This window comes from Sphaerodactylus townsendi, linkage group LG03 (genome assembly GCF_021028975.2).
Source record: "Sphaerodactylus townsendi isolate TG3544 linkage group LG03, MPM_Stown_v2.3, whole genome shotgun sequence".
Classification (NCBI taxonomy): Eukaryota; Metazoa; Chordata; class Lepidosauria; order Squamata; family Sphaerodactylidae; genus Sphaerodactylus; species Sphaerodactylus townsendi.
In genome coordinates this window covers 21,746,241-21,769,828 of record NC_059427.1, presented here as the reverse complement: position 1 = coordinate 21,769,828, position 23,588 = coordinate 21,746,241, and the positions used below count along the sequence as shown (strand labels likewise).

Below are 23,588 nucleotides of genomic sequence, written 5' to 3'. Positions count from 1 at the left end.
TGGGCTGGGTGCACATGAGCGAGTATGCCACGCAGAGGGGTGCGTTTGGGTGTGGGTCTTGGTGTTTGGGCCTGCTCTAGTACTCTCCCCTGGTCCTGGGCTGGGAGAGATGCCCGGCGCCGAAGCCTTCCACGACGGCAGTCGCCTTCTCCAGTGGAAGTTTCCTTCTGGCACAGGGGCATCGGTTTGGGCGCAAGCCTCGGGCCTTCGCTTTGGGGAGGACCCTCCTCCATCGGGTTGTAGGCCCTCGCCGGGTGGCTGCTCTACACCTCTTCTGAAGTGCGTCCCCATCTGCCGCGAATTAAAGCAATCACCCTTGGGGCTGTCCCCTGGCGGTGGAGAGTGCTGGCGCAAGGAGGCTAGCTTGGTGGCTGGAGGATCCCCATGTCCCGGCAAAGGCTCTTTAAGCATGTCGCCAGTTCAGGATCTTTGCCTAGGCTCCGTGATTGCCCTACGGCACTCCAGTGTGGAGGCGTTTCTCTCTTCATGAGCTGGCATGCATAGTATTTCCGCTTTGGGCCTCCTCGCCATCCACCTGCCTCTTAAGTTACCTCCTGGAGCCTGCTCGTTCATGCAAATCGGCATGAGGGGCTCTTGGGGTTTCTGGTCGGATGGTGGAGAAACTTTGGGTTGATGGGCCAGCATTAGGGGATCCTTGATGAACGCCTTTGCAGGCGCATTCAGAGCGCATCAGTAAGGGCATATCTGGCAGCAGACAATCTGATCGCTAGGGTTGGCGATAAGGCATCGGTCGCAGTTGCAAGGGCGGCGTAGGGCGCCGCCTCGAGCGTTCTTAGCCATACACTGCTGGCGGAACTCGCTTTCCCCAGGATCACAAATTGTGGCAGGCCTCAAAAGCTACGCGAAAGGTGGTCTTCCAGTCATCCGAACCATTAGGGTGATTCCCTTTATGCATCGCTTTCAGTATGCTCTCTCTCAAGACATAGGTTGGTGATTCTTACGCCCCGCATCGCTATGGAGCTCGGTGAGGATATGCTATAGCGCTCAACGGCGCGTACTGACAACCCGCCAACAATAACACCATCCTCCCCTCGTATCCGCGGAAGTGAACGGGCATGTGCCGGTGAATATCGGGTATCGCCTTCCGTCAGGGGGGCGCTTCTTTTCGCGAGGTCGGTTAATACGCCTTAGGTTTGTTCCGCATGCCAAGTTACGTACCGCACGGAGGTGCTATGGCTTCAGAAAATGAAGGCGAGCAGTAAAGTAGCTTGTCAGAGCCTGGAGAAGTAACTTGAAGGAGGCAGGAGCATTAAAGGGTAGAAGGTGAGGACAACAGGCGCCCAATTTAGAGGATAGAGAAAATTCGGGTGAAATTGAAGTTGGAAAGATCGAAAAGGAGAGGGCGGCCTACAGCTAAGTGCGTTTAGCATAGGTCTGCAGGCTGGGATGGCTTATGACATAACATTGTTCCCCACGCCAGTAGCAGCTTTAGCGACACCGGGCGCTACAGGCCTCCAAGCGCTAAGAGTGCTCGATGTTTTCCTAATCTCTATGATTCACGTCCCTCCGGGTACTCATGGACATTGAGCTTCAATCTCCTTCTTCGACTAACACCTATGGCGCAGCTCCTCTTTACGGGACCCTGCCGCTGCCGCTTAACGCTTTTAGCTCGCTAATCTGCTTGTCATAGTGTTCTGCTTCTGCAAGCTCCTATACATCACCGTGTTCGGCCGGCTGACGCAGAGAGCGTTCTAGGACTCGAAGTCCCTGATGATGCCAGCCGATTCAGCGGACGGGCGTATACCGGAATGGTGGTCCCTGGAGCCGATCCAGTGGACTTCGGGTACCGCCGCCCTTCCCAGCGCTAATGCGAGCAGGGTGGAGGTTCTGGAGGATTCCCGGGTTTCGCACCAGCTTAGTCGTGCCTGCTTTAGGTCAGCTTAAGAACGGTGACGCAGACGCTGCGGGGATTTCATACTTCTCCAGGTGGAGCGCCAGCAACGGAGCGCTGGCTCGGTCAGAAACCCAGGCTTACTCTCCCTGCATGCTGGTTCCTGGCACCTTTATTATGATTCTAGCGGGGGGGGCGGTAGAAGGGCTGAACGGGAATTCCGGGAGAGCCGGAGAGCGGGGACTGAGAGATCACTGTCATGTGATGCATGATCTCACCTGGCCAAGCATGCGCATGGAGAGGAGCATCGCTGCCTGGGCCTAACTTCACTCTGGGGCAAGGCCATTGTCCCTTTGTCCGGGACACCCGGTGGTTGTGAGCCAGGTAGTTCATGACCTGTGACTCATCGGGGGATGAGGGGTGGGGAGCTGTGCCACTTGGGGCAGTCCAAGAGGAGCCGGTGTGTCAAAAGGAAGCTCTACTTACGGTGCTGCTGGGTCAGCAGTGCATCCCTACAGAAGACAGGTCAAGAACCTGCATGACTGTGGATGCCTTACAGAGTCTGTCTCCCAGCACACATCAGGGAAATTGAAGTCTCCCATAACCACCGTGCTGTGTTGTTTAGAAACCCTGTCAAACTGCTCAAGGAGGGCAGCATCTACCTTCTCACCCTGGTCAGGAGGTCTGTAGCAGACTCCAACCACAATATATGTTCCTAGATCTCTGCAGACTGCAGATGGAATTATATGATGGAGAGCTCCTTGCACACAGAAAACTAGACACAGGAACGATTCTTGTCCACAGGGGTGTATCCAAGCATGCAAATTCTGCTGGGCCAATCAGCTGGCAAGAATCATGTAGATCAATTGGGAGTTTATTGGCTGGGGTCTGAAGAACATGTGCTCTAAATGTAATGTTCCCATATATATAATTCCGAGCATCTCCAGTCCAAAGGATCTCAAGAGTCAGGAAAGATCTTTTTTGCCTGTGACCCTAGAGAGCTACTGCTAGTTAGATGGGATAAACAAATTTGTTATAAGGCAGGTTGATGTACATCAGCCCTCTAACAAAAACTTGTGACCTCTAATACATGTGCTCGACCAGCAAGCCTTATTATATGCTATTGAGTGGGTTAGTGCCATTACACTGCAGAGAACAGACTTCACAGCCTCAACGTGAAATCAAACAGAATCCTGATGAATTTAGGGGGGGGGGGGGGTTCATTTTGAGAAAGCAAGCTATAGCACTCAGTAGGTTCACAGAAATTCTATAAATTAACCACAGTGTTTGTTTCCTGGCATATTTAGGATTGGGTGTATTTAGGATGTGGCAAGCCAATGTGTGAGCCCTGGGCATTACTTGCCTGGTTGCCCTGGTTATCTCTTTGCAAAGCAGGAAGCTGCCACATCTCCTCCTCCACTGCCTCTCGGAAAACTGGTCTACCCACCATTAAGAAGAACTGGTAGACCTGGCCACTGCGTAGGCCAGATCTACTAGTTCTTTTCAACAGCAGGTAGACTTCTCCAGAGATGAAAGCAATGGGAAGACCTGGAGAGCTGATTACCAAGATGGGGAAGACCTGTCAGATTTGGGGAGGGGTTGCAATTTCAGGGTTTTCCCTGGGTGTCATTTCCTGTAGAAATGCCTGTTCCTGCAGTCAGTGCCACGGATCTTTGGTTTCCTGCCTGGTTCACTGGTCAATTTTCTTCTGCTTGCTGGACCTAGCTGGTTTGGGGCAAGAGTGCAATATGGCTACTCTGGTGAGAAACTAACCCAAGGGTATCATTATGCAGAGAGCAGCTTCCCACGCTAGCTTTTGGGTTCTACAGCACCCATGCTGTTTACACTTCTGGGCTGACAAGAAGCACTGAGTTCACTTTGAAGCATAACGGATAAAGATAGAGTGTCAGCAAACACTGTAAGAATTCAGGGGAAAGAATGGCAATGCATTTTCAGTGGATTTCCCTAAGCTTGTTTCCTGGCTAAATTGACAGCACAATAATCAAGAGTATGGATTTCTTAAGCCATTCCCTGGACCGGCCTTAGGTAAACTGTGCAATCCTATGGATTTAGACGGAAGTAATTCTACATAGCATTGCACCATTACTGTCTTAAGTTGAAAAGTGGATATACTCCTTCTCCTGCACTCTCAACATATCCTTTACACTCAATAGTTCTCTTTCTACATAGATACCCTCACTCAGCCCCCACGCTTATCCTGCCTTGGTGGGACTTCTTTCATTCCCCCATTTACGCAGCCCAGCCAATCAGCCATCTTGTACTTGGATCACTCATTTGCCTTCTTCCTACTGTGTATCTCAATAACCTTAAGAACATAAGAACAAGCCAGCTGGATCAGACCAGAATCCATCTAGTCCAGCACTCTGCTACTTGCAGTGGCCCACCAGGTGCCTTTGGGAGCTCACGTGCAGGAGGTGAAAGCAATGGCCGCCTGCTGCTGCTGCTCCCGAGCACCTGGTCTGCTAAGGCATTTGCAATCTCAGATCAAAGAGGATCAAGATTGGTAGCCATAGATCGACTTCTCCTCCATTAATCTGTCCAAGCCCCTTTTAAAGCTATCCAGGTTAGTGGCCATCACCACCTCCTGTGGCAGCATATTCCAAACACCAATCACTCGTTGCGTGAAGACGTGTTTCCTTTTATTAGTCCTAATTCTTCCCCCCAGCATTTTCAATGGATGCCCCCTGGTTCTAGTATTGTGAGAAAGAGAGAAAAATGTCTCTCTGTCAACATTTTCTACCCCATGCATAATTTTATAGACTTCAATCATATCCCCCCTCAGACGTCTCCTCTCCAAACTAAAGAGTCCCAAACGCTGCAGCCTCTCCTCATAAGGAACCTTCAGCCCAAAGGACCAGGCTTCTTGTCTATTCTCGTTACATTCGAGGTTCCCTGGACTCCTTTGAAGCAACTAAGAGGCAGAATTTCAATTCTTGTGGTGACCATCAGGGGTGTACTGCCCATGGGGACAAAGGGGGTCAAATGACCCCAAGTGCAATGGTGGGGGGTCCCCTCCTCCCCCATGCTGACCCGGCTCAGAAGAGCTGGGTCAGCACGGGGGAGGCACCTAAAGACAGAGCCAGCCTGCTGCCACGCCACCAGTCCTGGGCTGCCCACCACGGCACCCTCCCCCCGCCTCCCTGCAGGCCAGCTTCTGCCCTCCCCAGGAGCCAGCCTGTCACTGTGGTGCCCATCCAAGCCGTTTCCAAGCCCTGCCCCTGAGCACAGGGGGGACGCAGGGGTGGGGGGCGCGTGGAGCAGGTGTTGTCCCCAGGTGCCATTTCCCCCCGATACGCCTCTGCCAGACATACGCAAAACAAGTAAATATAGGGGCATTTCCATAATTTGAACAAGTCAGAGGATTCAGTTTTTCTCGGCACACCATTATGATCCTCAAACACCAAGTACAATGTCCTTGGTTATAGGATTAGGCCCTCTGGCATTCTTTTGCCCATGGTGTTCCCAAAAGCAGTTGAAGAAAATTAGCCACGGCTTCCTGCCCTTCCTTTGTTCTGCCACTGTACTGGCAAACCCCACAGCGCTCTATGCCCTGTTATCCAACCAAATTTGCTAGCAGTGCCTTGGCTAATCCCAGCCTTGTAAAGAAGGAGACAAAGATAATCGAGACATAGGTTTGATCGGAACTGGCTCTAATAAATGTAGGTTTGGCCACAGGAGTTCTATTCTGAGTCCTCTTTTGGTGAACTCACTCCCCAGTCACTCCTTTCAGGCACAGAGAGATTAAATTCAGCAACTGCCCTTCAAACTGCATTTTCTATGCATCCTTCTCTGCCAGGATGACAACAGGGTACCTCATTTCCCTTTACTGAAGGACTTTCCCCATTCCCCAGCACTAAACTGCCACTCACAGGTTTATTAATCTGGACAGCAACAGAAGGTAATGAAAGATTTAATTGCTTCTGCCAGAGAAGTCCGTATCCCTTATTACCGAGCCCATGACCTACAAAAGACAAAACTTTCTGGTGAAGTTTGCTGTTGTACTAAAACACACGCATGCTGACTTGATATTTGGACTGCCCCCATCTGCTCTGTGTCTGTGTTTTAAGCTCAAGCAAAAGCTTTTCTATATTTCTGCAAAAAACTACAAAAGTATAAAGAGATGTCACGCCAGAATTCCCGGCCCGCCCCCCCCCCCCCAATCAGCAAAGAATTCAAATGTCATTTCTGCGCCGAGAGATTTATTTCAATCCTCTTATATTATCCGCCTAAATAACCAGACCCACTCCCTCCTGGATACACGAAGAGACGGTGGATAATGCCTCTGCTTCCAGGCTAGGTTTCATATTATTAGTTCGTAATCCCTGTGGTGTTCTGTAAACAGAGGGGGTTAATGCTTAGCCATTAGCAGATGCTGTTTTCTCCACTGCACAACCAGCAAGCCTACTCCAGAGAAGCCCCTTAGCAGATGGTTTTGAGGGATTTAAAAATGGTCTTTGCTCCTAAAACTGAAAGTGGCGGGAGGAGGGAGAGAGATTGTCAATCTAATTAGTTTTGGATTCTAGAGCTTTCTCCAGGCACAATATGGAACCTCCCCAAGGAGATGGTGGCCATTCAAGGTGGCCCCATGACTTCCTTTCTAAATCCCTCCGGAAGCTTTGTTTCTTTGTGGCTAAGAGGCGGAGCAACACGTGGCAACTGCTCTCTTGAGGGCTGTTTCACACGTTACTTTAATGCAGTTCTGGTTTTAACTCATTTCTGAAGACTGAGGAAGAATTCTAAACGCAATTTACATCTCAGCTTAATCACGTCTGGCTGCAATATTTGAATGTAGCCATTATTTTTGAAATGTTGACTAGGGTTCCCCAACTCTAGGATGGGAAATTCCTGGAAATTTGGAGTTGGAACCTCGGCGGGGCATAACGCTGGAGATGTGGGGTTGGAACCTCGGTGGGGAACAATGCTATAGGGTCCACTCTCCAAAACAGCCATTTTCCCCAAAGCGAAATGATCTTTATAGTTTACAAACTGGAAGTGACTTTTCATTCAAGGAGATCTCCAGCCCCCTTCTCACCCTCAACCAAGCAATGCTATAATTATTAGGGTCTTCTAGGCTGTTCCCATATGTCAGGACTGCAACTCCCAGCATGCACCAGCTCCCGCCTTTTCCCAAAAAGAGCGGGAAAACAAACTGAGAAGCTACATCCCACCAGAGCTTCAGAACCAATGAGAGGCCAGGAGCTGGGGGGAGGGGAAAAGTTGATTGGCTGCTGCCTGTTTTTGTAAATAGAATAAATACTGGAACTGAGGACAAGAATCCTTAGTTCCAGCATCCTGAAGTTAGGGCAACATAGTTCAATAAAGTTCGTTCCTGTTTTATTAAGCCGACTTTGTTTGAGTGTGCTCAGCCTTACACCATATGGGGTCTTTCTCTGTATGAGTAGCAAGAATCCCCTACAATAAAAAGGACCATCAGGTCATTGTTGTGCATGGTCAAGGCATCTGGCTCCCATTTATTTCCCCCTTTCACTGAAGAAAATAAACACATAATTTTCTCCAGTGCAAACAGAAAACTGAGGGGTAGCTGTGGATGAAGTGCCCACAAGAAGACTCCACTTATTACTACTATAGGGAAGGGGTAGAGTTATAATCCATTTTAAAAATGGCATGGGGCAGCTTATATTGCGTATCATTCCCCCTTTACCTGTTTAAAGGGATGTAAAGCCCCTTTTCCAGTCTGTTCTGTTCTCTCCCCCCCCCCCCCCAAGTGAATCTATTTTTGGTGCCCTGTACTTGGCTAGGACAGAGGGGGAGACACAAGCCGGGTTCAACAGTTCAACAATAGGTTTATTACTGGAGAGAAACAAGACCCTAACTCCTCCCTTGGGTCTATCTAAGTCAGAGTACTTGCTTGTCTTGAGCAGGTTGGAAGCTGTAGACTGTGTCTTCTCTTGGCTGCTTCCAAGAAAGTCCACTGTGTCTTGCTTCCTTTCAGTTCTTTCAGTCTTTGTCTAGTTCTAATTGCTGTTAAACTTAACTTGTGCTCTATGGACCACCATATATTAATAGGTAAGTCACGAATATTCCAGTCTCCAACTACCCTTGGCACCTCACCCTGACTGACTGGCTAGAACTAAAACAGGGGATTGCTGGGTAAAGAGGGAAACTGCCTATTGGGAAATGTCTTAAAAGGACAGGGGCTAACTAAAATACCCTCCCTTAGAAGACTTAACAATGAACTAAAACCATGCTAACTATGGGGAAACTGAGGCTTAATGGGGAAATAACAAAAGCCTCTGTGGGGGCATGACACTCTACAAATTTCCTCTCTCAGGTCCAGGGTTACAAGTATGTCAGGCCGTCAGTCACACGCCACTGTCCTTGTTGCTCCTAAAATCTCTGAACAGATAACGCCTGTTTCACACCTCAGGTCCTTTCTCTCACTCACAGAGGTATCTGAAGACAGAATAACCCAAACCCCTTTAATAAAATTCCCTCACTCAACCATTTCACTGAGCTATTGGGGCCGGAGGCTCATAAACTGTTCCATTCCCAAGCTGCCACCATTTATTCATATCCTAAACCTATACAGACTGAGATTTTCACTGGTCTCTGTGTTTCTTTCCCCACTCTTCTATATGCAGCCTGCTGGTTGACCTTGGGTCAGTCATAGTTCTCTCACAACTCTCTCAGCCTCACCTACTTCACAAGGTGCTGTTGGGGGCGGGTGGGGGGAGGCGACTGCAAACAGCCTTGTTGTTTGGGAGAAGGCCATTGCGAACAGCTTTGAGACTCCTTTCAGTAGAGAAGAGCAGGGTATGAAAAACCAACTTTCTTCTTCAATGCAGATGCAGTCCTGGTGTCTCTTTAACCTAGCGCATCTTTAAGCCCTTCCTGGCTTTTAAAACGATATAAGAACATAAGAACTAGCCTGCTGGATCAGACCAGAGTCCATCTAGTTCAGCACTCTGCTACTTGCAGTGGCCCACCAGGTGCCTTTGGGAGCTCACGTGCAGGATGTGAAAGCAGTGGCCTGCTGCTGCTGCTGCTCCTGAGCACCTGGTCTGCTAAGGCATTTGCAATCTGAGATCAAGGAGGATCAAGATTGGTAGCCAGAGATCGACTTCTCCTCCATAAATCTGTCCAAGCCCTTTTTAAAGCTATCCAGGTTAGTGGCCATCACCACCTATAATACAAGCTACTGTACAAAGAGAAGCCTTCTGCTGATGGCAGGGGCAGGAGAAATTTGGGTAACAATCTCTGGTGTATATGAACAGGAGGTATGCAGAGCTTGTCTCTATTTTCATAGGCAAAATGCAGGAGAGTGTGCCGTTCATCTGAACGCAGGAAGACCTATTGTATTTATTTGTGTGTGTGCATGCGCGCATGCGAGAGAAAGAGAAACTTAACAGATTTCCATTTGCAAAACTGTATATTAGCAGGTGAATGACTGCTGTTTAACCCAGCAGTTTTGTCTGTCATTGGCCCTAGCTGCCTCTTGTACTGGCCCCCTAATACCCAAATGTACACACACACACCCTGCTGAGATTCTAGATTTCATTCCCTTTGACAACAGCCCTTGAGAGGGATAAGCATTTCCCATTTGTAATCTCGAGAGATATTAATAGAAGGCAAATAGCAAACTTCCTGCCAGTGTGGTGCCGAACATTATGATTCTGAGAGATGTCAGAGCACATACCTTTTATTGCTCAATGGAGCAAATATTTATGATAGCCGCTAATTATAGAAAGTGGAAGAAACCAACCGAGGCGTGGCACACAGATGCTCTGGTTTGCTTTAACAAGGCAATGTTAAAAAATCACATGAAGAGACTCACATGGATTCTGGCCTATCTTAACAACCCAGTCCCGAGACAAAGCTCAAGGTTGTTCAATAACTCATCATATAAAAAGAAAAAGACTATGGAAAATATGCATTCACTAGCCATGCATTTGTACTAACATGCCTACATACATGCTGACACAGGGTTTTGGACTGCTGTGTGTTGGTTTCACTAAGTGAAATAGCTCCCAAGTTACTGCAGGTATGGGAGACAAAATGGAACTCCATCTCTCACTGCATCCAGGAAAACAAAATTTGGCACTAATTTGGAAGCTCTGGAAGTTATACAGGGACGCTAGAATCTGTGGCTGGCATCTTCAGAGCTCTGCAGTCATTGTGTACGTAGACTTCCCTCTGTGATACATCTCTGAAGATGCCAGCCACATGCAGGCGAAACGTTAGGAACAAGATCCACCAGACCACGGCCACACAGCCCGGAAAACCCACCAGAACCAGTTGAATCCAGCCGTGAAAGTCTTCAACAATACACTAATTTGTCCGTTTATTTTATTTTTTTAATGCATTGATTGCAGCATCCATCTTGTGAAATCTGAAAGCAACCCATTGAAAACAGAACACTTATCTAAGGTTTATGCATGGGCCAAAGAAAGCTAAGAAATGAATACGACAGGATTGGCATGGATTCTTGGCAAGGCCTTTATAATAGCCATTCCTCCCATACTGTGGGACTTGGTGTCCAAGGAGGTGAGGCCTTACATAAAACAGTGGACACTTTTCTATTCTAGAAAGCTTTTGAACCAACTGGGTGACTGGATAACCATGCTGTATATGATGTATACTTTTATTTTTAATGATGTTAAATGGTCTTCTGTTTTCATGATTCTGTTGTAAGTTGCTTTGGGTGCTGTAAAGAGGGTAAAAGGGAAGCACAGAGATGAACTCATTAAATCAATACTTACGACAATTAATACTACCTCTTCCTTGAAAAGCCTGGTTGGGCACTAGCTTTCCCAGTGGTCCAGGCGAAATGGGCCTTGGGTTCGGCTCAACAACTACTTTTCATGGAGGGGCTTCAGAGATCCTGCATACATGTTGTTTTTTTCTTTTGCTGTTGTTTTGAGGGGGATGTCTGCAAAGCTACAGCAGCACAAATATACGCATATTGCAGCTTCTCTAATCACGTTGTCGTAGCTTCGCAGACATTTCCCTCAAAACAACAGCCAAAAAAGGGGAAACGGCATGTGCATGGGATCACTAGGCTAAACAAATTTTATTCATCTAGTAAGGTTTTACAGTGAAATAGCAAATGGGTGACCTGCAAGCAAAAGAAACCTCCATGGGGAATCCTCACGGAGAATTTGCTGCAGCACACAAAATGGCGGCTGTGTGTGGCCAAAATGAAAGTAAGAGGTTTCAGCAGGAGAAATAAAACATTTCGTGACTGCTCTTGTTCACTTAGCAGGCAGGAATCATCTTCAGCCTGGGTTGGGGGGAAAAGATAACTAGTTTAGCGATTAAAAAAAAACCGGGTTGAGAGGAACTTAACAGGCTGAACTCGTTTTGGGGAAGAGAACTGTGCGAAGTTCTTCCTCAAAATGCTTTTTTATAATGTCCTTAAGACATTACATTTGTGCTGTGCAGAACCCACCCATGTTCGTTTGTAGCAGCAAAATCAAACAGGAATATTGTGGCACTTTAAAGTGTAATAAAATTTTATTCCAGCATATCCCTACATAAAAAATGATGGCATGGTGAGGATCCACTCATTTCAGCTGAAGAAGTGGGCTAGTCCATGAAAGCCGTGGCTGGATTAAAACTGTGTTCAGTCATTTATGATGCTATAAAAATCCTGTTTATTTCTGTGCCTCCTTGTAACCCAGGCCAAAGACTGGGAGAGATGAGGGGAAAGAAAAGTCCTTAATTGAAACTCTTTTTTCTCCCACAGAAAAGCTCTTTTTAATTCTGACTCCTTTTACTTTCTCCAGCTGCCCAGGTAATGGCTTGAAGGGGCGCCCGTGGCTTTCAGTTCACATGCCAAAATTTGGCCATGTCCCAAGCAACAGATACACATGGGACTGCATTCTTTGCTATTTAGAAGAAGCATGGGAAGGCAGGGGCAGGGAGAGATACAAAATTATCTGGCCAACTAGTTCGTACTGCAACTATCGGTGCCCAATCCAAGTAAGCCACTTTTGGGCTTTGCATAATTTATTTAGTGTACCACTGTTTAAACAGCTTTCATAACAAAGCCTTAAATGATTTTTTTCTCCTGGAGCTATGAAGGAGCCAAGATTTTCAAAGATACACTGAAAATTAAACCAGTTTCCTCAAGTCCACACATGCCCTCAGCGGTTAAATATAGACAAGTGTTCTTTCTTCATTAACATCTCAATTCACCACACAGTTACACCTAAGGCTTGATCTACACAAAGATGTCATGCGGAAACCATTCCCGGACGGTCCCGCCAGATTATAAGGAGATCAAGCAAATGACTTCGGCCCCATTTAAAAAACCAAAATCTCCCAGCACATAGAAAAACAGGACCCAGAGACCCTTTTAGCCTTCTCTTTCACTTGTCAGTTCTCTTGTGGAAGGATTATTTTTCACAGTGTTTTGCCCAGTCATGCCATCTCCCAGTCTGAAGTCTAAGTGAAACCATTCAAGAAGAGGTAATTCATGATCTGCAATCTGAGTTGATCACGCCTTAGTTTTTGGGAGGTGGGTTACTTCACTTGTACCCAGAGGCGTAGCTAGGGAAAATAGAGCCTGGTGCAAAACCTGAGTTTTACTGCCCCCTCCCCATGTTCATTTGTGTTTTTTTGTATTTTTAGTGTTTTTTCTGTTTTTGGCCGGCAGGGGGTGCAGTTTTTAGGATAGCAGTACCAAACTTTCAGGGTATCTTTAGGAGACTATCTTGATGATACCAGCCAGGTTTGGTGAAGTTTGGTTCAAGGGGTCCAAAGTTATGGACACTCAAAGGTGTAGCCCCCATCTCCTATTAGCTCCCATTGGAAACAATGGGGGATGAGACACCCCCCTTTGGGAGTCAATAACTTTGGACCCCCTGGACCAAACCTCACCTAACTGGGTGGTATCATCAGGAGAGTCCCCCGAAAACTCCCTGAAATTTTGGTGCTGCTAGCCTAAAAACTGCACCCCTTGCAGGCCAAAAACTGAAAAACACTAAAAATACAAAAAACAAACCTGAAAATTTTGCTCCCACCCCCCCCAGGCGGGGGCCCAGTGCGACGCGCACCCCCCATTCCCCTTGTAGCTACGCCTCTGCTTGTACCCCACATTTCTTCCCAATAGGGATCCAAAGCAGTTTACGCCACTCTGCTCCCTTTCATCTTCATAACAACTGTGTGAGATTAGGCTGAGAGTATGTGACTGAGCCAAGGTCACCCAGCAACCTCCTACAACAGTGTAGCGATTCAGACTCTGGTCTACCAGATTATAGTCCAAAGCTCCTAACCACTTCACCACACCACGTTCCATGTTCAAACAGGCACTTGCTTTGTATCCTTAGTACTCGCCATTCAGTATCTCTTCAAAAAATACTGCTTGTGACGCTTTGGAATTTTTGTACAGGTTGTTGGGTGAACAGTTATTGTGGAAAGGCGTCACAAGCTGAAGGCTGGGGAGGGCTGGAAATGTGGACGACAACTCTGCAGAGCTCAGCGATGAGTAGGAGATACACTTTTTCTTCACAGAGGGTCCTAAATGTCTGGCATCTCCTGCTAAATGAACTTTGAGTAGCAGGCTAGAAAGACAAGGCCACTCAGACTAAGTTGGTTTAAAAACTAAGCTCAGACAAGAGAAAGTGCAGCATGCGTTGCAAAATTAAGCTACAGCAGCTGTTCCTATATACTCCTAAGAGCGGGCAGGCTTCCTGCTCCGCTGATTCCCCCTCTGCCAACATCTAGGCAGAAACGTTAGCCAAAAGGCAGGCAAAGGATGCCCCAAGATTCCCCCTGCGTGGGAGAATTTCTGAAACGTCGCTCTCTTTTCAGCGAGACGTGCTTCCAGTTTCAATGCACACGAGACCTACTTCCAGGCACGATATGGGAAACCCAGCCTGTCTCAGAACAAGGCAGTGTCAAAAATTCACTTGCTAGCCCTTAGGAATTCCACACAGCCCTCTAGCCAGATGGATTTTTAGCAGACACGCTCTCCGGTGTCTCCAAATATCTGGGGCGCAATGAGGGCCAGAAACTGAGCTTTTAGATCAGGGTGGTTTTGTGGACCTCAAGATTCCAAAGCATGCCTACATCCAAAGGGCAGATTCTTCAATCCGTCTCGGATTTCACCACCGCCCAGACCTCTGGCCCCTCCTTGACTATCGCCAGCACACAATAGCTGTCATAATGAAATCACAGGAAACTTCTAGGCCAGATAGCATTGTTACACGAGAGGGATATAAATTGACAAGAAAATGAACAGTGATCAATTGTTCAGGGTCACACTGGGAGGAGGCTCGGAGTAGGGCTGGCAGGCATCCAACACTATTCAATATTTTAATTAGATATTTGATGGGCCGAGTGGTAAATACACTGGCCGGATTCATGAATGATCTGAAGCCAAGAAAAGAAACAATGAAGACGGAGGCCAGAGATCATTAAATAAAGGTCTGACCTCAATAAGATGGAGCAATAGGCTGTGTTGCTGGCCTGATGCCACTCAGAAGCTTATACATGGCGGCAGGAAAGCCATTCTGGTGCACTCTCGTTTTATTTAATTATTTTACTTTTACCCACTTTTGAGTTCGACCAGCTGTGGAGGATTTAAGCTGGGAAGCAGAGAGCATCTGCTCAATTCAGGAACCAGCGTGTAAAGACAACTCCTTTACCAACGGGCGCAGTTCTGCATTTGAAGTGTTAGAAATGGCAAGGCTGGGCATTAATGAAGAAAAGAAATATTTCCAGGCAGGTGAGAACTCTTCTAGGTGCATTTGTACGAGCCCTACCAACTCTCAAGTGGGAGGGGCCTACTTTCTCAGTCTTCCCACCCCATTTTTTTTTAAAAAGTGGCTCTCCTTTTCTCCTTTGCTATGGGGCAAGTCAGGCTGAGAATGTGACAGGCCCAAGGTCACCCAGTAGCAGAGAATTGTGGAGCCGTGGAGAGAAATACATCTTACTGTGACATGCCTCTGAAGATGCCAGTCATAGATGTGGGCAAAATGTTAAGAGCATAAACTACCAGACCACGGGACGCAGCCCAGAAAACCCACAACAGTCACCCTGCAAACTTCCTCAGCGGAGTGGAGATTTGAACCTGGACCTTTCAGATCCTGACACTTGAACCAGTACGCTCACATCATCATCATCATCATCATCATCATCATCATCATCATCATCATCATCATCATCATCATCATCATCATCATCATCATCATCATCATCATCATGCTAAGTAGCATATCGGGCAACGTGCTCTTCAGCATTTCTGGTCTTGGGTGAGTGTTTCAGTCTCTTCCCATGCAATATTCAATGCCATCAGGTCTCACATTCTAGGTCAAGCATTCTAACTTCCCAGTTGCAATTCAGAACATAAGTGGTGGCCTGCTAGATCTAACTAGTGGTCCATCAGCTGATCATCCTGCTTCACACAGTGGCCAACCAGCTGTTCTAGAGGCCCACTAAACAGGGCAGAGGAGAAGAAGAAGAAGTAGAGTTTGGATTTATATCCCACCTTTCTCTCCTGTAAGGAGACTCAAAGGGGCTGACAATCTCCTTGCCCTTCCTCCCTCACAACAAATAGCCTGTGAGTGGGGCTGAGAGAGCTCCGATAAGCTGTGTCTACCCCAAGGTCACCCAGCTGGCGTGCGTGGGAGTGCACAGGCTAATCTGAATTCCCCAGATAAACCTCCACAGCTCAGGCGGCAGAGTGAGGAATCAAACCCGGTTCCTCCAGATTAGAATGCACCTGCTCTTAACCACTATGCCACTGCTGCTCTCTGGAGCCTTGACATTGCCTCCTAGGCATGGGTTCTGCCTCTGCATATGGAGGTTCTCTATCAGGATGGATGGAAACACGGATTTTATCAACTCTAGGAAGAGGTTGCTGGGACATTACTGTGCAAGTGAGTTAGAAGCAAATGTACCAGCAAAGGCATTCCCCCCCAAACTGTAACATGGCCCACAGGAAAGTTGTCTGCATCCCAGCAATGCCTAGTAGCCATGCATTTATTGCATAAGCAGCTTACTAGAAAGATTCTTCAAATGGTCATGAACTTTGTGCTGCATAGCCACAGCGGCCTGAGGTTGTAATAACAGCCTTGCTGCTTCCCTCAGGCTCCCAAACTCTCTGCTAAAAAACAACAGAAAAGGAGTTGGGGAAAAAAGAGCTGTGTGTGATGTTTCGACAGGGCAGGCCAAAAAAATAAACACAACAAACCAAAGAACTGCCTAATTGAACAGGATTATAGTTCTTCACTCATGCACAGAGCAGAGGGTTTATTCTAACCCTTTCATCACGCCATCTTTTTTTGGCTCTCAGAGCTTTTGAGGAGCTAATTAGCCCACCCAACCTGGGACTGCCCGTCTAACTCTTCCTTTTTGGCTCTGGCCATTTTTAGCCCGAAGAAGAGCCACCCGAAACACAACCTCAGCTTTGCCACATGTATATTTCCTGGCTATGACTCGTCACTCTAGATCTAAATCTCTTAGCATTCTGCACACAAACTATACCGTGGAGGAGTGCTCAGAAATAAAATTATGTTTCTAATACCACTTGTCCTATCAACAACACTGCACAGTGCAAAAAGTTCCCAAAATAGCACAGGCATGGGGCAGAAGTTGTTCTGCTTTGCAACGTCACAGGTACTAACCAATGCAGACCGACAACCACATTCCAGAACCCATTCGTAACCAAGTAGACACTGCCAGTTGGACAAGATCTGTTTCCGTTTCAAGGGCTGGGAAAAGGTGATACCGTAGCTATAAAAATACTACCCCATTCCTTTTATTATAAAGCTTGTATGATCAAAGCTTGCATGACCAAATACTACCCCGAAGAAAGATCTCTGAATATCTGACAACAAAGGAGTAACAGACTACAAAGGCACAACTTCCCTCATACCAAAATCTACCTATTGTTCTGGCTTCAATACTCTGTAGTATACAGCCCAATAAGTACAGGAGCACAGCACTTTTAAGTTGCATGGTTTTGGTCTCTAAATTGCTTTATCTAAAAACACACACACACACACAAATGCACCAGAAAGCAATGGTGTTACCTCATTTCCTCCTCTTCCTCCCCTGACCGAACAGCTTCTGTTTGATGCTTCTGTTCCCCCTTAATCAAACACCCACTCAAATGCTTTTCATCTCGTTTCTTCTCCTGGGATCGGATGTACGACCAACCCCAACAGATCTCTACTTTGGTGGCGTTGGTGTTGTGACCTCAGGGCATATCCTGTTGTGCCCTCTGCTATGTTCGCCATCTGAAAGGCTCACAGTTCTCCCTTATTTCTGCCTAAAGGGATGGAGAGAACGGGGCAGCTATCAGGACTCGTTTGCAGCTCAGTTCCAAGCAGATTTACTCGGAAGCAAGTCCGGCCAAGCGCAATGGGGCGTCCTCCCCAGTATGAGTGTTTAGGATGACAGTCTGTGCCGGCTGGCAGCCATGGCAACTGGATGCAGCTGTATCCTGTCTCGCCTGGTCCCAGCACCTGAAACAGTCATCTTTAAGGAAGTCGGAAGAGGCTGCTGGTCAGCTCTGGTTTCCGCTGGATGTTGCTGCCTGTTTTGTGATCTGCTTGCTCTGCTCGTCTAAGATCATTGGGATCACTTGGATGCTCTTCGCATTTAGACATTTCAGTCTGGCTTGCCAAGAGGACTGTATGTAAACAACTACACCAAATGGAATTGTGGAACTTCAGTTCTTTGCAGCATAAAAGGTCAATGTCTGATTACTCCACAGCCAAAGGTGTGAAGGCCAAATAATTTGCCCAAATGGTACATGTCTTTACACCGAGACTCTCAGCCTGGAAAAACCCAGACATGCAACTCAGCTGGGCCTTTTTCCCTCTCCCCTGGGAACGCTCGCTCAATGCATTGGCAGGTGACTCAAAACAAGCTTACCTGACTGCTATAGGCTTGTTGCGGTAGGAGTCCACGGTCTATGCAACGGCAGCAGCAAAACGTCAGCAGATGAGTTGCTCACATCTGCAGCCAGAAATCTGTGGAGTACCTGGAGTTCAGGCAGCCTTTAAAAAAAAATCACAGTTTTGCAAAGTTAATCTACTTTATGCATTATGAAGGAAGGAAACAAATTTGCAACCTCAGGATGCAATCTAAAGATGCCACGCTACCTTTTCAAAAATTACAATGCTGTGGAACACAGCCATGAGTTTTCCTGTCTCAGGAGTGGACTGAGGAGTTAAAAGGACCTCGGAACAAGCCAAGCTGAGTGGCCCCTGTGGTGTTGCAAACCAGTGATGTAAGAGACACTGACTTCATTGGCACTAGCAGTGGGCCTTAACTCACTCACTGCTTCCTCCCAAAAACTAGTGGCAGTTCAGGAGTAAGCAGCTGGGAACATTACTTACCACTGTTGAATAGTTTGAAGAAGAGTTTGGATTTATACCCCACCTGCCTCACAAGGTGTCTGTGGTTGGGAGAGGAAGGGAAAAGGAGTGTGTAAGCCACCTTAAGAGAAAGGCAGGATATAAATCCAAACTCCTCATCTTCTTCTTCTTGGCATCTAAGATGCTACTGGACTCAAATCTAGCTATCCTACTGCAAACCAACATGGCTACTCTCTGAAAGTATCTCAATAGGACACAAGCTGGGGAAAATTAAGAATACACAGGCTTTCACAACCAGAATTAACTAACTGTTGTGGGTTTTCCAAGCTGTGAGGCCATCGTCTGGTAGTTTTTGCTCCTAATATTTTGCCAACATGCCAGCTGTAGATGTGAATGAAACATTAGGAGCAAAAACTACCAGACCACAGCCACACAGCCCTGAAAATACACAGGAGAACATTGGTGGGTCTGTTTGAAAAGGCAAACAAGATTAAGAAAAGGTCTTTCTCCCTTGCCAGAAACTAAAATTCTAAAGTTATTCATTCAAAAATATGTAGGAATCACTAGCTGAAATGTATGTATACTGGACTTTGAAAAAAAGGTTCAATAGATTTTCTCATTATTAATTTATTTCATCACATTTATACGCCACCTTTTTCTTAAACATGTGGATTGCTTTCCCATCTCCGTTTTTTATTTTACATCAATTACACTGTGTACTTAGCCAAATTGTCGGGTTTATGATTCGTATATGATCGCAGTGTCACTTTCAAAACAAGAATTTAGTATGATTCAGAATTCATTATCTTGATATTCTTGCATGTTAATTCAAAAAGCCCAGATTTCTAGGTCCTAAGAGCCGTGAAGGTAAACTAGAAAAATGTGTCCTCAGACAATTTCAGAGGAAGGAAGGGAGATTATGCATCTGATTAGCCTACAAAGAGCATAATGTCAGACAAAACCTTAGTTAAGCACTTCCAAGTTCTTGTTGATTTTAGTTCAAGAAGTTCAAACATATATTGAACTCTACAAAATCAGTGGGGCTTAAGAGTGCTTCATTTTTATTGAGTTGTGTGTCAAGTACATCTGTGCACGATTATTTACTCTATATGCGTTACTGAGGTATAATGTAATCTTGGCATAAAACACATATGCCTGAAGGCAATTTTTAAAATTTTATCACTTCTTATTAGGGCTTCAAAGCAATTTTAATTTTAAATTTAAAAAAAATTGACCCCCAAAGGTGTCTCCAGTTGATCAGGAATCTGTTTGTTTTAAATTAAGACAAGTAACTACAGAAACTGCATTCTCTCATATGTACAAAAAAGGGGCAGGGATCTCTTTAAAGATGATACTGGTTACAATGCAGGTGGGCAACCAATACTAGCAAACAAGAGATGCTTTTTTTCCTTTAGTGCCATGACTTTCTTCTATGCAAATATATGCAGATCTAATTAGTTCAATTAACCAATAAATTAAAGCACACAGAATTCATAAGCTGGGATAACTTGAAGCAGATTATAGTCTTCTTCTTATACATTCTGACCCATCAGCAAGCCAGGTACGAAGATGTATTAGCGAGGCAGAAACCTGACAGTGCAATCCTATTTAGAGTTACTCCAGTCTCAGCCCGTTCATTTTCATGGTCTTAGACTGGAGCAACTTTGCATAGGATCGCATTGAAGAAGAACTATCCTAAGCAAAGTTATAACCTTCTAAGGTTAGTAACTTCACTGGGTGTGCAGTGCTGTTTAAGCTGGCATTGCAAAGGTAGCTATAGAATGCAGAGCGCCTATTTTATTTATTTATTTATTTATTTTATTTTTTCAATTTATATACCGCCCGATCCCCGGGGGTATATAAATGACAGTGGTGGCGAACCTTTGGCACTCCAGATGTTATGGACTACAATTCCCATCAGCCCCTACAATGTTATGGACTACAATTCCCATCAGCCCCTTCCAGCATGGCCAATTGGCCATGCTGGCAGGGGCTGATGGGAATTGTAGTCCATAACATCTGGAGTGCCAAAGGTTCGCCACCACGGACCTATGATGTCCTCTGTGTGTTGCCATCAAGTCACAGCTGACTTATGGCAACCCCGTAGGATTTCAAACTAAGAGACATTCACTGGTGTTTTGCCATTGCCTGCCTCGGTGTGGGCTGAGAGAGTTCTGAAAGAACAGCGGCTGGCCTAAGGTCACCCAGTAGGCTTCATAGGGAGAAGAGGGGAATCGAACCCAGTTCTCCAGATCAGAATCCACTGCTCTTAACCACTACACCATACTGGCTCTCTTATATCCTACAGGTGACTAAAGCCAGCTGCCAAACACTGCCACTGAAAGCAGAGTTATCCCCTTCTAAGTCCACTGAAGTCAATGAGATAGTGATGGTCTTAGTATCTTTGCAATCTCAGTCATTCCCTCTTCTTTTCAAAATCTCCAACACACTGTGCCAAGAACATGCTTTAAGGCTGGGTCCAAGTCCTCGCTCCTTCTGTCCCTTCTCCAACTTCTAGTACACAGTTTCCCCACAATAAGACCAATTACAATCCTAATATCTTTTGCTTACCATCTGGACTGCCGGGGCTTCATTTCTCTTCTCAGTCAACACACCCCAACCTACAACGACACAATGCACAGAATATAAAGATGATGTATTAAGGAAAACAAACTCCTTCAGCTGACAGACAGGGCTCATCAGTTTGTAGCTGGCTCAAAATCTCCTGCTCAAAATCATTTGTTTACCAAAGAGAGAGTTTTATCTAATGTAGTTTCTCCCCATCAAGATGCCACAGGAAACAAGGATCTGGCTGGCCCACATCAAAACCAGAATCAGATCCCCATTCTGCCACATACGTTTGTTGGGTGACCTTGGGCAGATCACACATTTCCACCTTCACCTACCTCACCTAATTGTTGTGGGGATAAAACGGAGGAAATGAAGACAACTGTAAGCTACTTTGGGTCCTCAGTGGGGAGAAAGGCAGAGTATGAATTAAATCAGCAAATAAAAGCTGTGCCTTTAACAGAAGCCATACACAGTGAAATATAGCAGACCAGGTGCTCAGGAGCAGCAGCAGCAGAAGGCCATTGCTTTCACCTCCTGCACGTGAGCTCCCAAAGGCACCTGGTGGGCCACTGCGAGTAGCAGAATGCTGGACTAGATGGACTCTGGTCTGATCCAGCAGGCTAGTTCTTATGTTCTTATAGCCGATGGAGGCTTTCTCCCGCTTATTTGTATGTTAGGAAAAACTTTACTCTGATACATTTTTTATTATCAGTCAGTCATTGAAGGTCCAGGGAGAAGGTTAATAACTAGGAGATCAGGTATCTGGTTTCAGCACCACCTGTTTTGGTGGGAGGTCTCCCGGTTGTAGCCCCTACTTTCACTTGGTTGGGCTAAAAATGCCCCCTAAACAGGATCACATCAATGATGCAACATCGATTGTAGCAAATACCAACATGACATCACTTCTGTGTATTCACCCAAAGTCATGTCGTGCTAATGGCCACTGTCCCCGCCCCCCCCTCCAAATTCCACTGGTTAACAGCCAATGACTGGAAACCCTAGCTAATAAAAAGACAACAAATTTAGGTGACGTGGCAACCTACCACCAACTAATAAGGTCTGCAACTGCCAGTAATTTTGATGGAGGGACACTTTTACAGGGGTGCTGGGACCTAAGTGTTTCCTCTTCCTGTTTCCTGTTTCTTCTTCCTGTTTCCTCTTCCAAAACAGTCTGCCACCACAAATGTTACTCATCCTCACCTGTTTCTGCAATGGCAGCAAAGGGGGTAATACCTCACAGAAGCTTGGATTTAGCCCAGGATCTACCACAGTTTGTGACCTGTAATCTAAAGGCCCTGGAACCTCCTTCTCTCCCTCAGATGATCCAATTCTGCTTATGGTCTGTTCTGCAAAGCTAAAAGTAGAAAGGATCACAAGGGATCTTACGCTGGCATACCCATCCTAAGTATAAAGTAGCATCATTACCACACCAAGGAGCCCAGGAGTGTGTGTGGGTTATGTGAGCTGTGTGTGACACAAGGCCTCACATGAAGCAGATGCGGGGAGGAGCGGGTATGGGAGTGTTGCTAGGGCAAGACGGGGCTAACCACAGCAAAGCAGCTCCTTGGAAAATGGATGGAGTAAAGATGTTATAGAAGTATGGATTCAGGATTAAGAGACATTCCTCCCATTCCAGCTGCCAGTAGTAGAAGGCCGGCTTAAAAGGCCAGGATGGTGTAATGGGAACAGTGTCGAACGAGGGATTTTGGAAAGACCAGATTTAAATCTCTGTTCTACCAATGGAAGCTTTCTGGGTGACCTTGGGCAAGTCACCCTCTCTGAACCTAATCTATCTCACAGAGTTGTTGTGAACACAATGGAGGAAAGGAGATTAACATCACCCATCAGAGAGAAAGGCGGGTGTATCAAGCAAGTAAAAACACAAAATACTGAACACGCAGGAGTCGGACCAGTGGTCCCCCAAGGCCGATACTGTTTGCTATAACTGGCCGTGGCTCTGCAGGATGGCAACTTCAGGCATTTCACTTGCCTACTACTTAATTCTTTCCAGTGAAGAGACTAGGGACTAAATTTGCGGTCTCCAGCAAGCAAAGTGAATGTTCTACCATTCAGCTATGGCCTTTCCCCATAAGGGAGTCACAGCATGACTCCGCAGTACAAGCACTAACTCAGTAACAAATATTGGCCATCAATTCACAAATGAAGACTGAATGATGCTGAAATTATTAAAAACACCTCGCCTCCGATTCACGGATGCCCGGGGCAAATGCTGGGATACAGCTGCTGCCCTGTGCCCTGTCTGTGGCCTTCCCAAGTCACCTAGCTGGCCAGCATGACAGACAGCGTGGTGAACTAGAAGGACCCTACTTCGTTTGACGTCACGTGTCAGGAAGGGTGACTGAAAATAGAACAGCCAGGATCGTAATGCTATTATATAAATCTATGGCACAGCTGCTTTTGGAATAGTGTTGGTCTGCTTTATAAAGGAACCATGGAGCTGGGAAAGGTGTAGCGATTCCAACCAAAATGATGGCGTTTAGGAACATCTTATTTAAAAGGAAATGCAAAAGCTTTTCGGGGCTTTTTTTGTTGGTTACAAAAGGACAGGATTCTTGAGGGAGGGAAATTTCTTCACTTTCTGCCAGTCCCACCTTTCTTCTGCTCTTAGTTCCCCTTCCTCACATTTTCACTCCTACCAGAGCAAGCATCTGTGCCGCATGCAATTTTCCCAGAGGTATTCTGTCTGTTTACTGCTGGAAACAGAACGTTGCACGTGACGGACTTTGGGTCAAACCCAGCAGGGCTCTCTTCATGCTCCAGCACGGCAACGTTCATGTTCAAAGCTCACAATCCAAGCGGACCCCAGGATGCTGCCTAGCTAGCTGGTATGG

General features: G+C 46.4%; 1 protein-coding gene across 2 annotated transcripts in view; it reads right to left on the bottom strand.

The window, feature by feature from the left end:
* The window catches only part of PLXNB1 (plexin B1), a 159,982-nt gene that overhangs the window by 104,387 nt on the left and 32,007 nt on the right, over positions 1–23,588 (bottom strand). Inside the window, exons 2-3 of one of the 2 annotated variants that reach the window (XM_048489816.1) lie at positions 20,737–20,786; positions 17,720–17,844 (exon numbers count right to left, since the gene is read on the bottom strand). Coding sequence is in view for 1 of the 2 variants with exons in the window: in XM_048489815.1 (XP_048345772.1) it covers positions 16,873–16,877 (5 nt within the window). In the remaining variant the exon portion in view is untranslated. Of the gene's footprint in view, positions 1–16,872; positions 17,045–17,719; positions 17,845–20,736; positions 20,787–23,588 lie in introns of those variants that run through there. The other variant, XM_048489815.1, reaches the window with a different exon arrangement.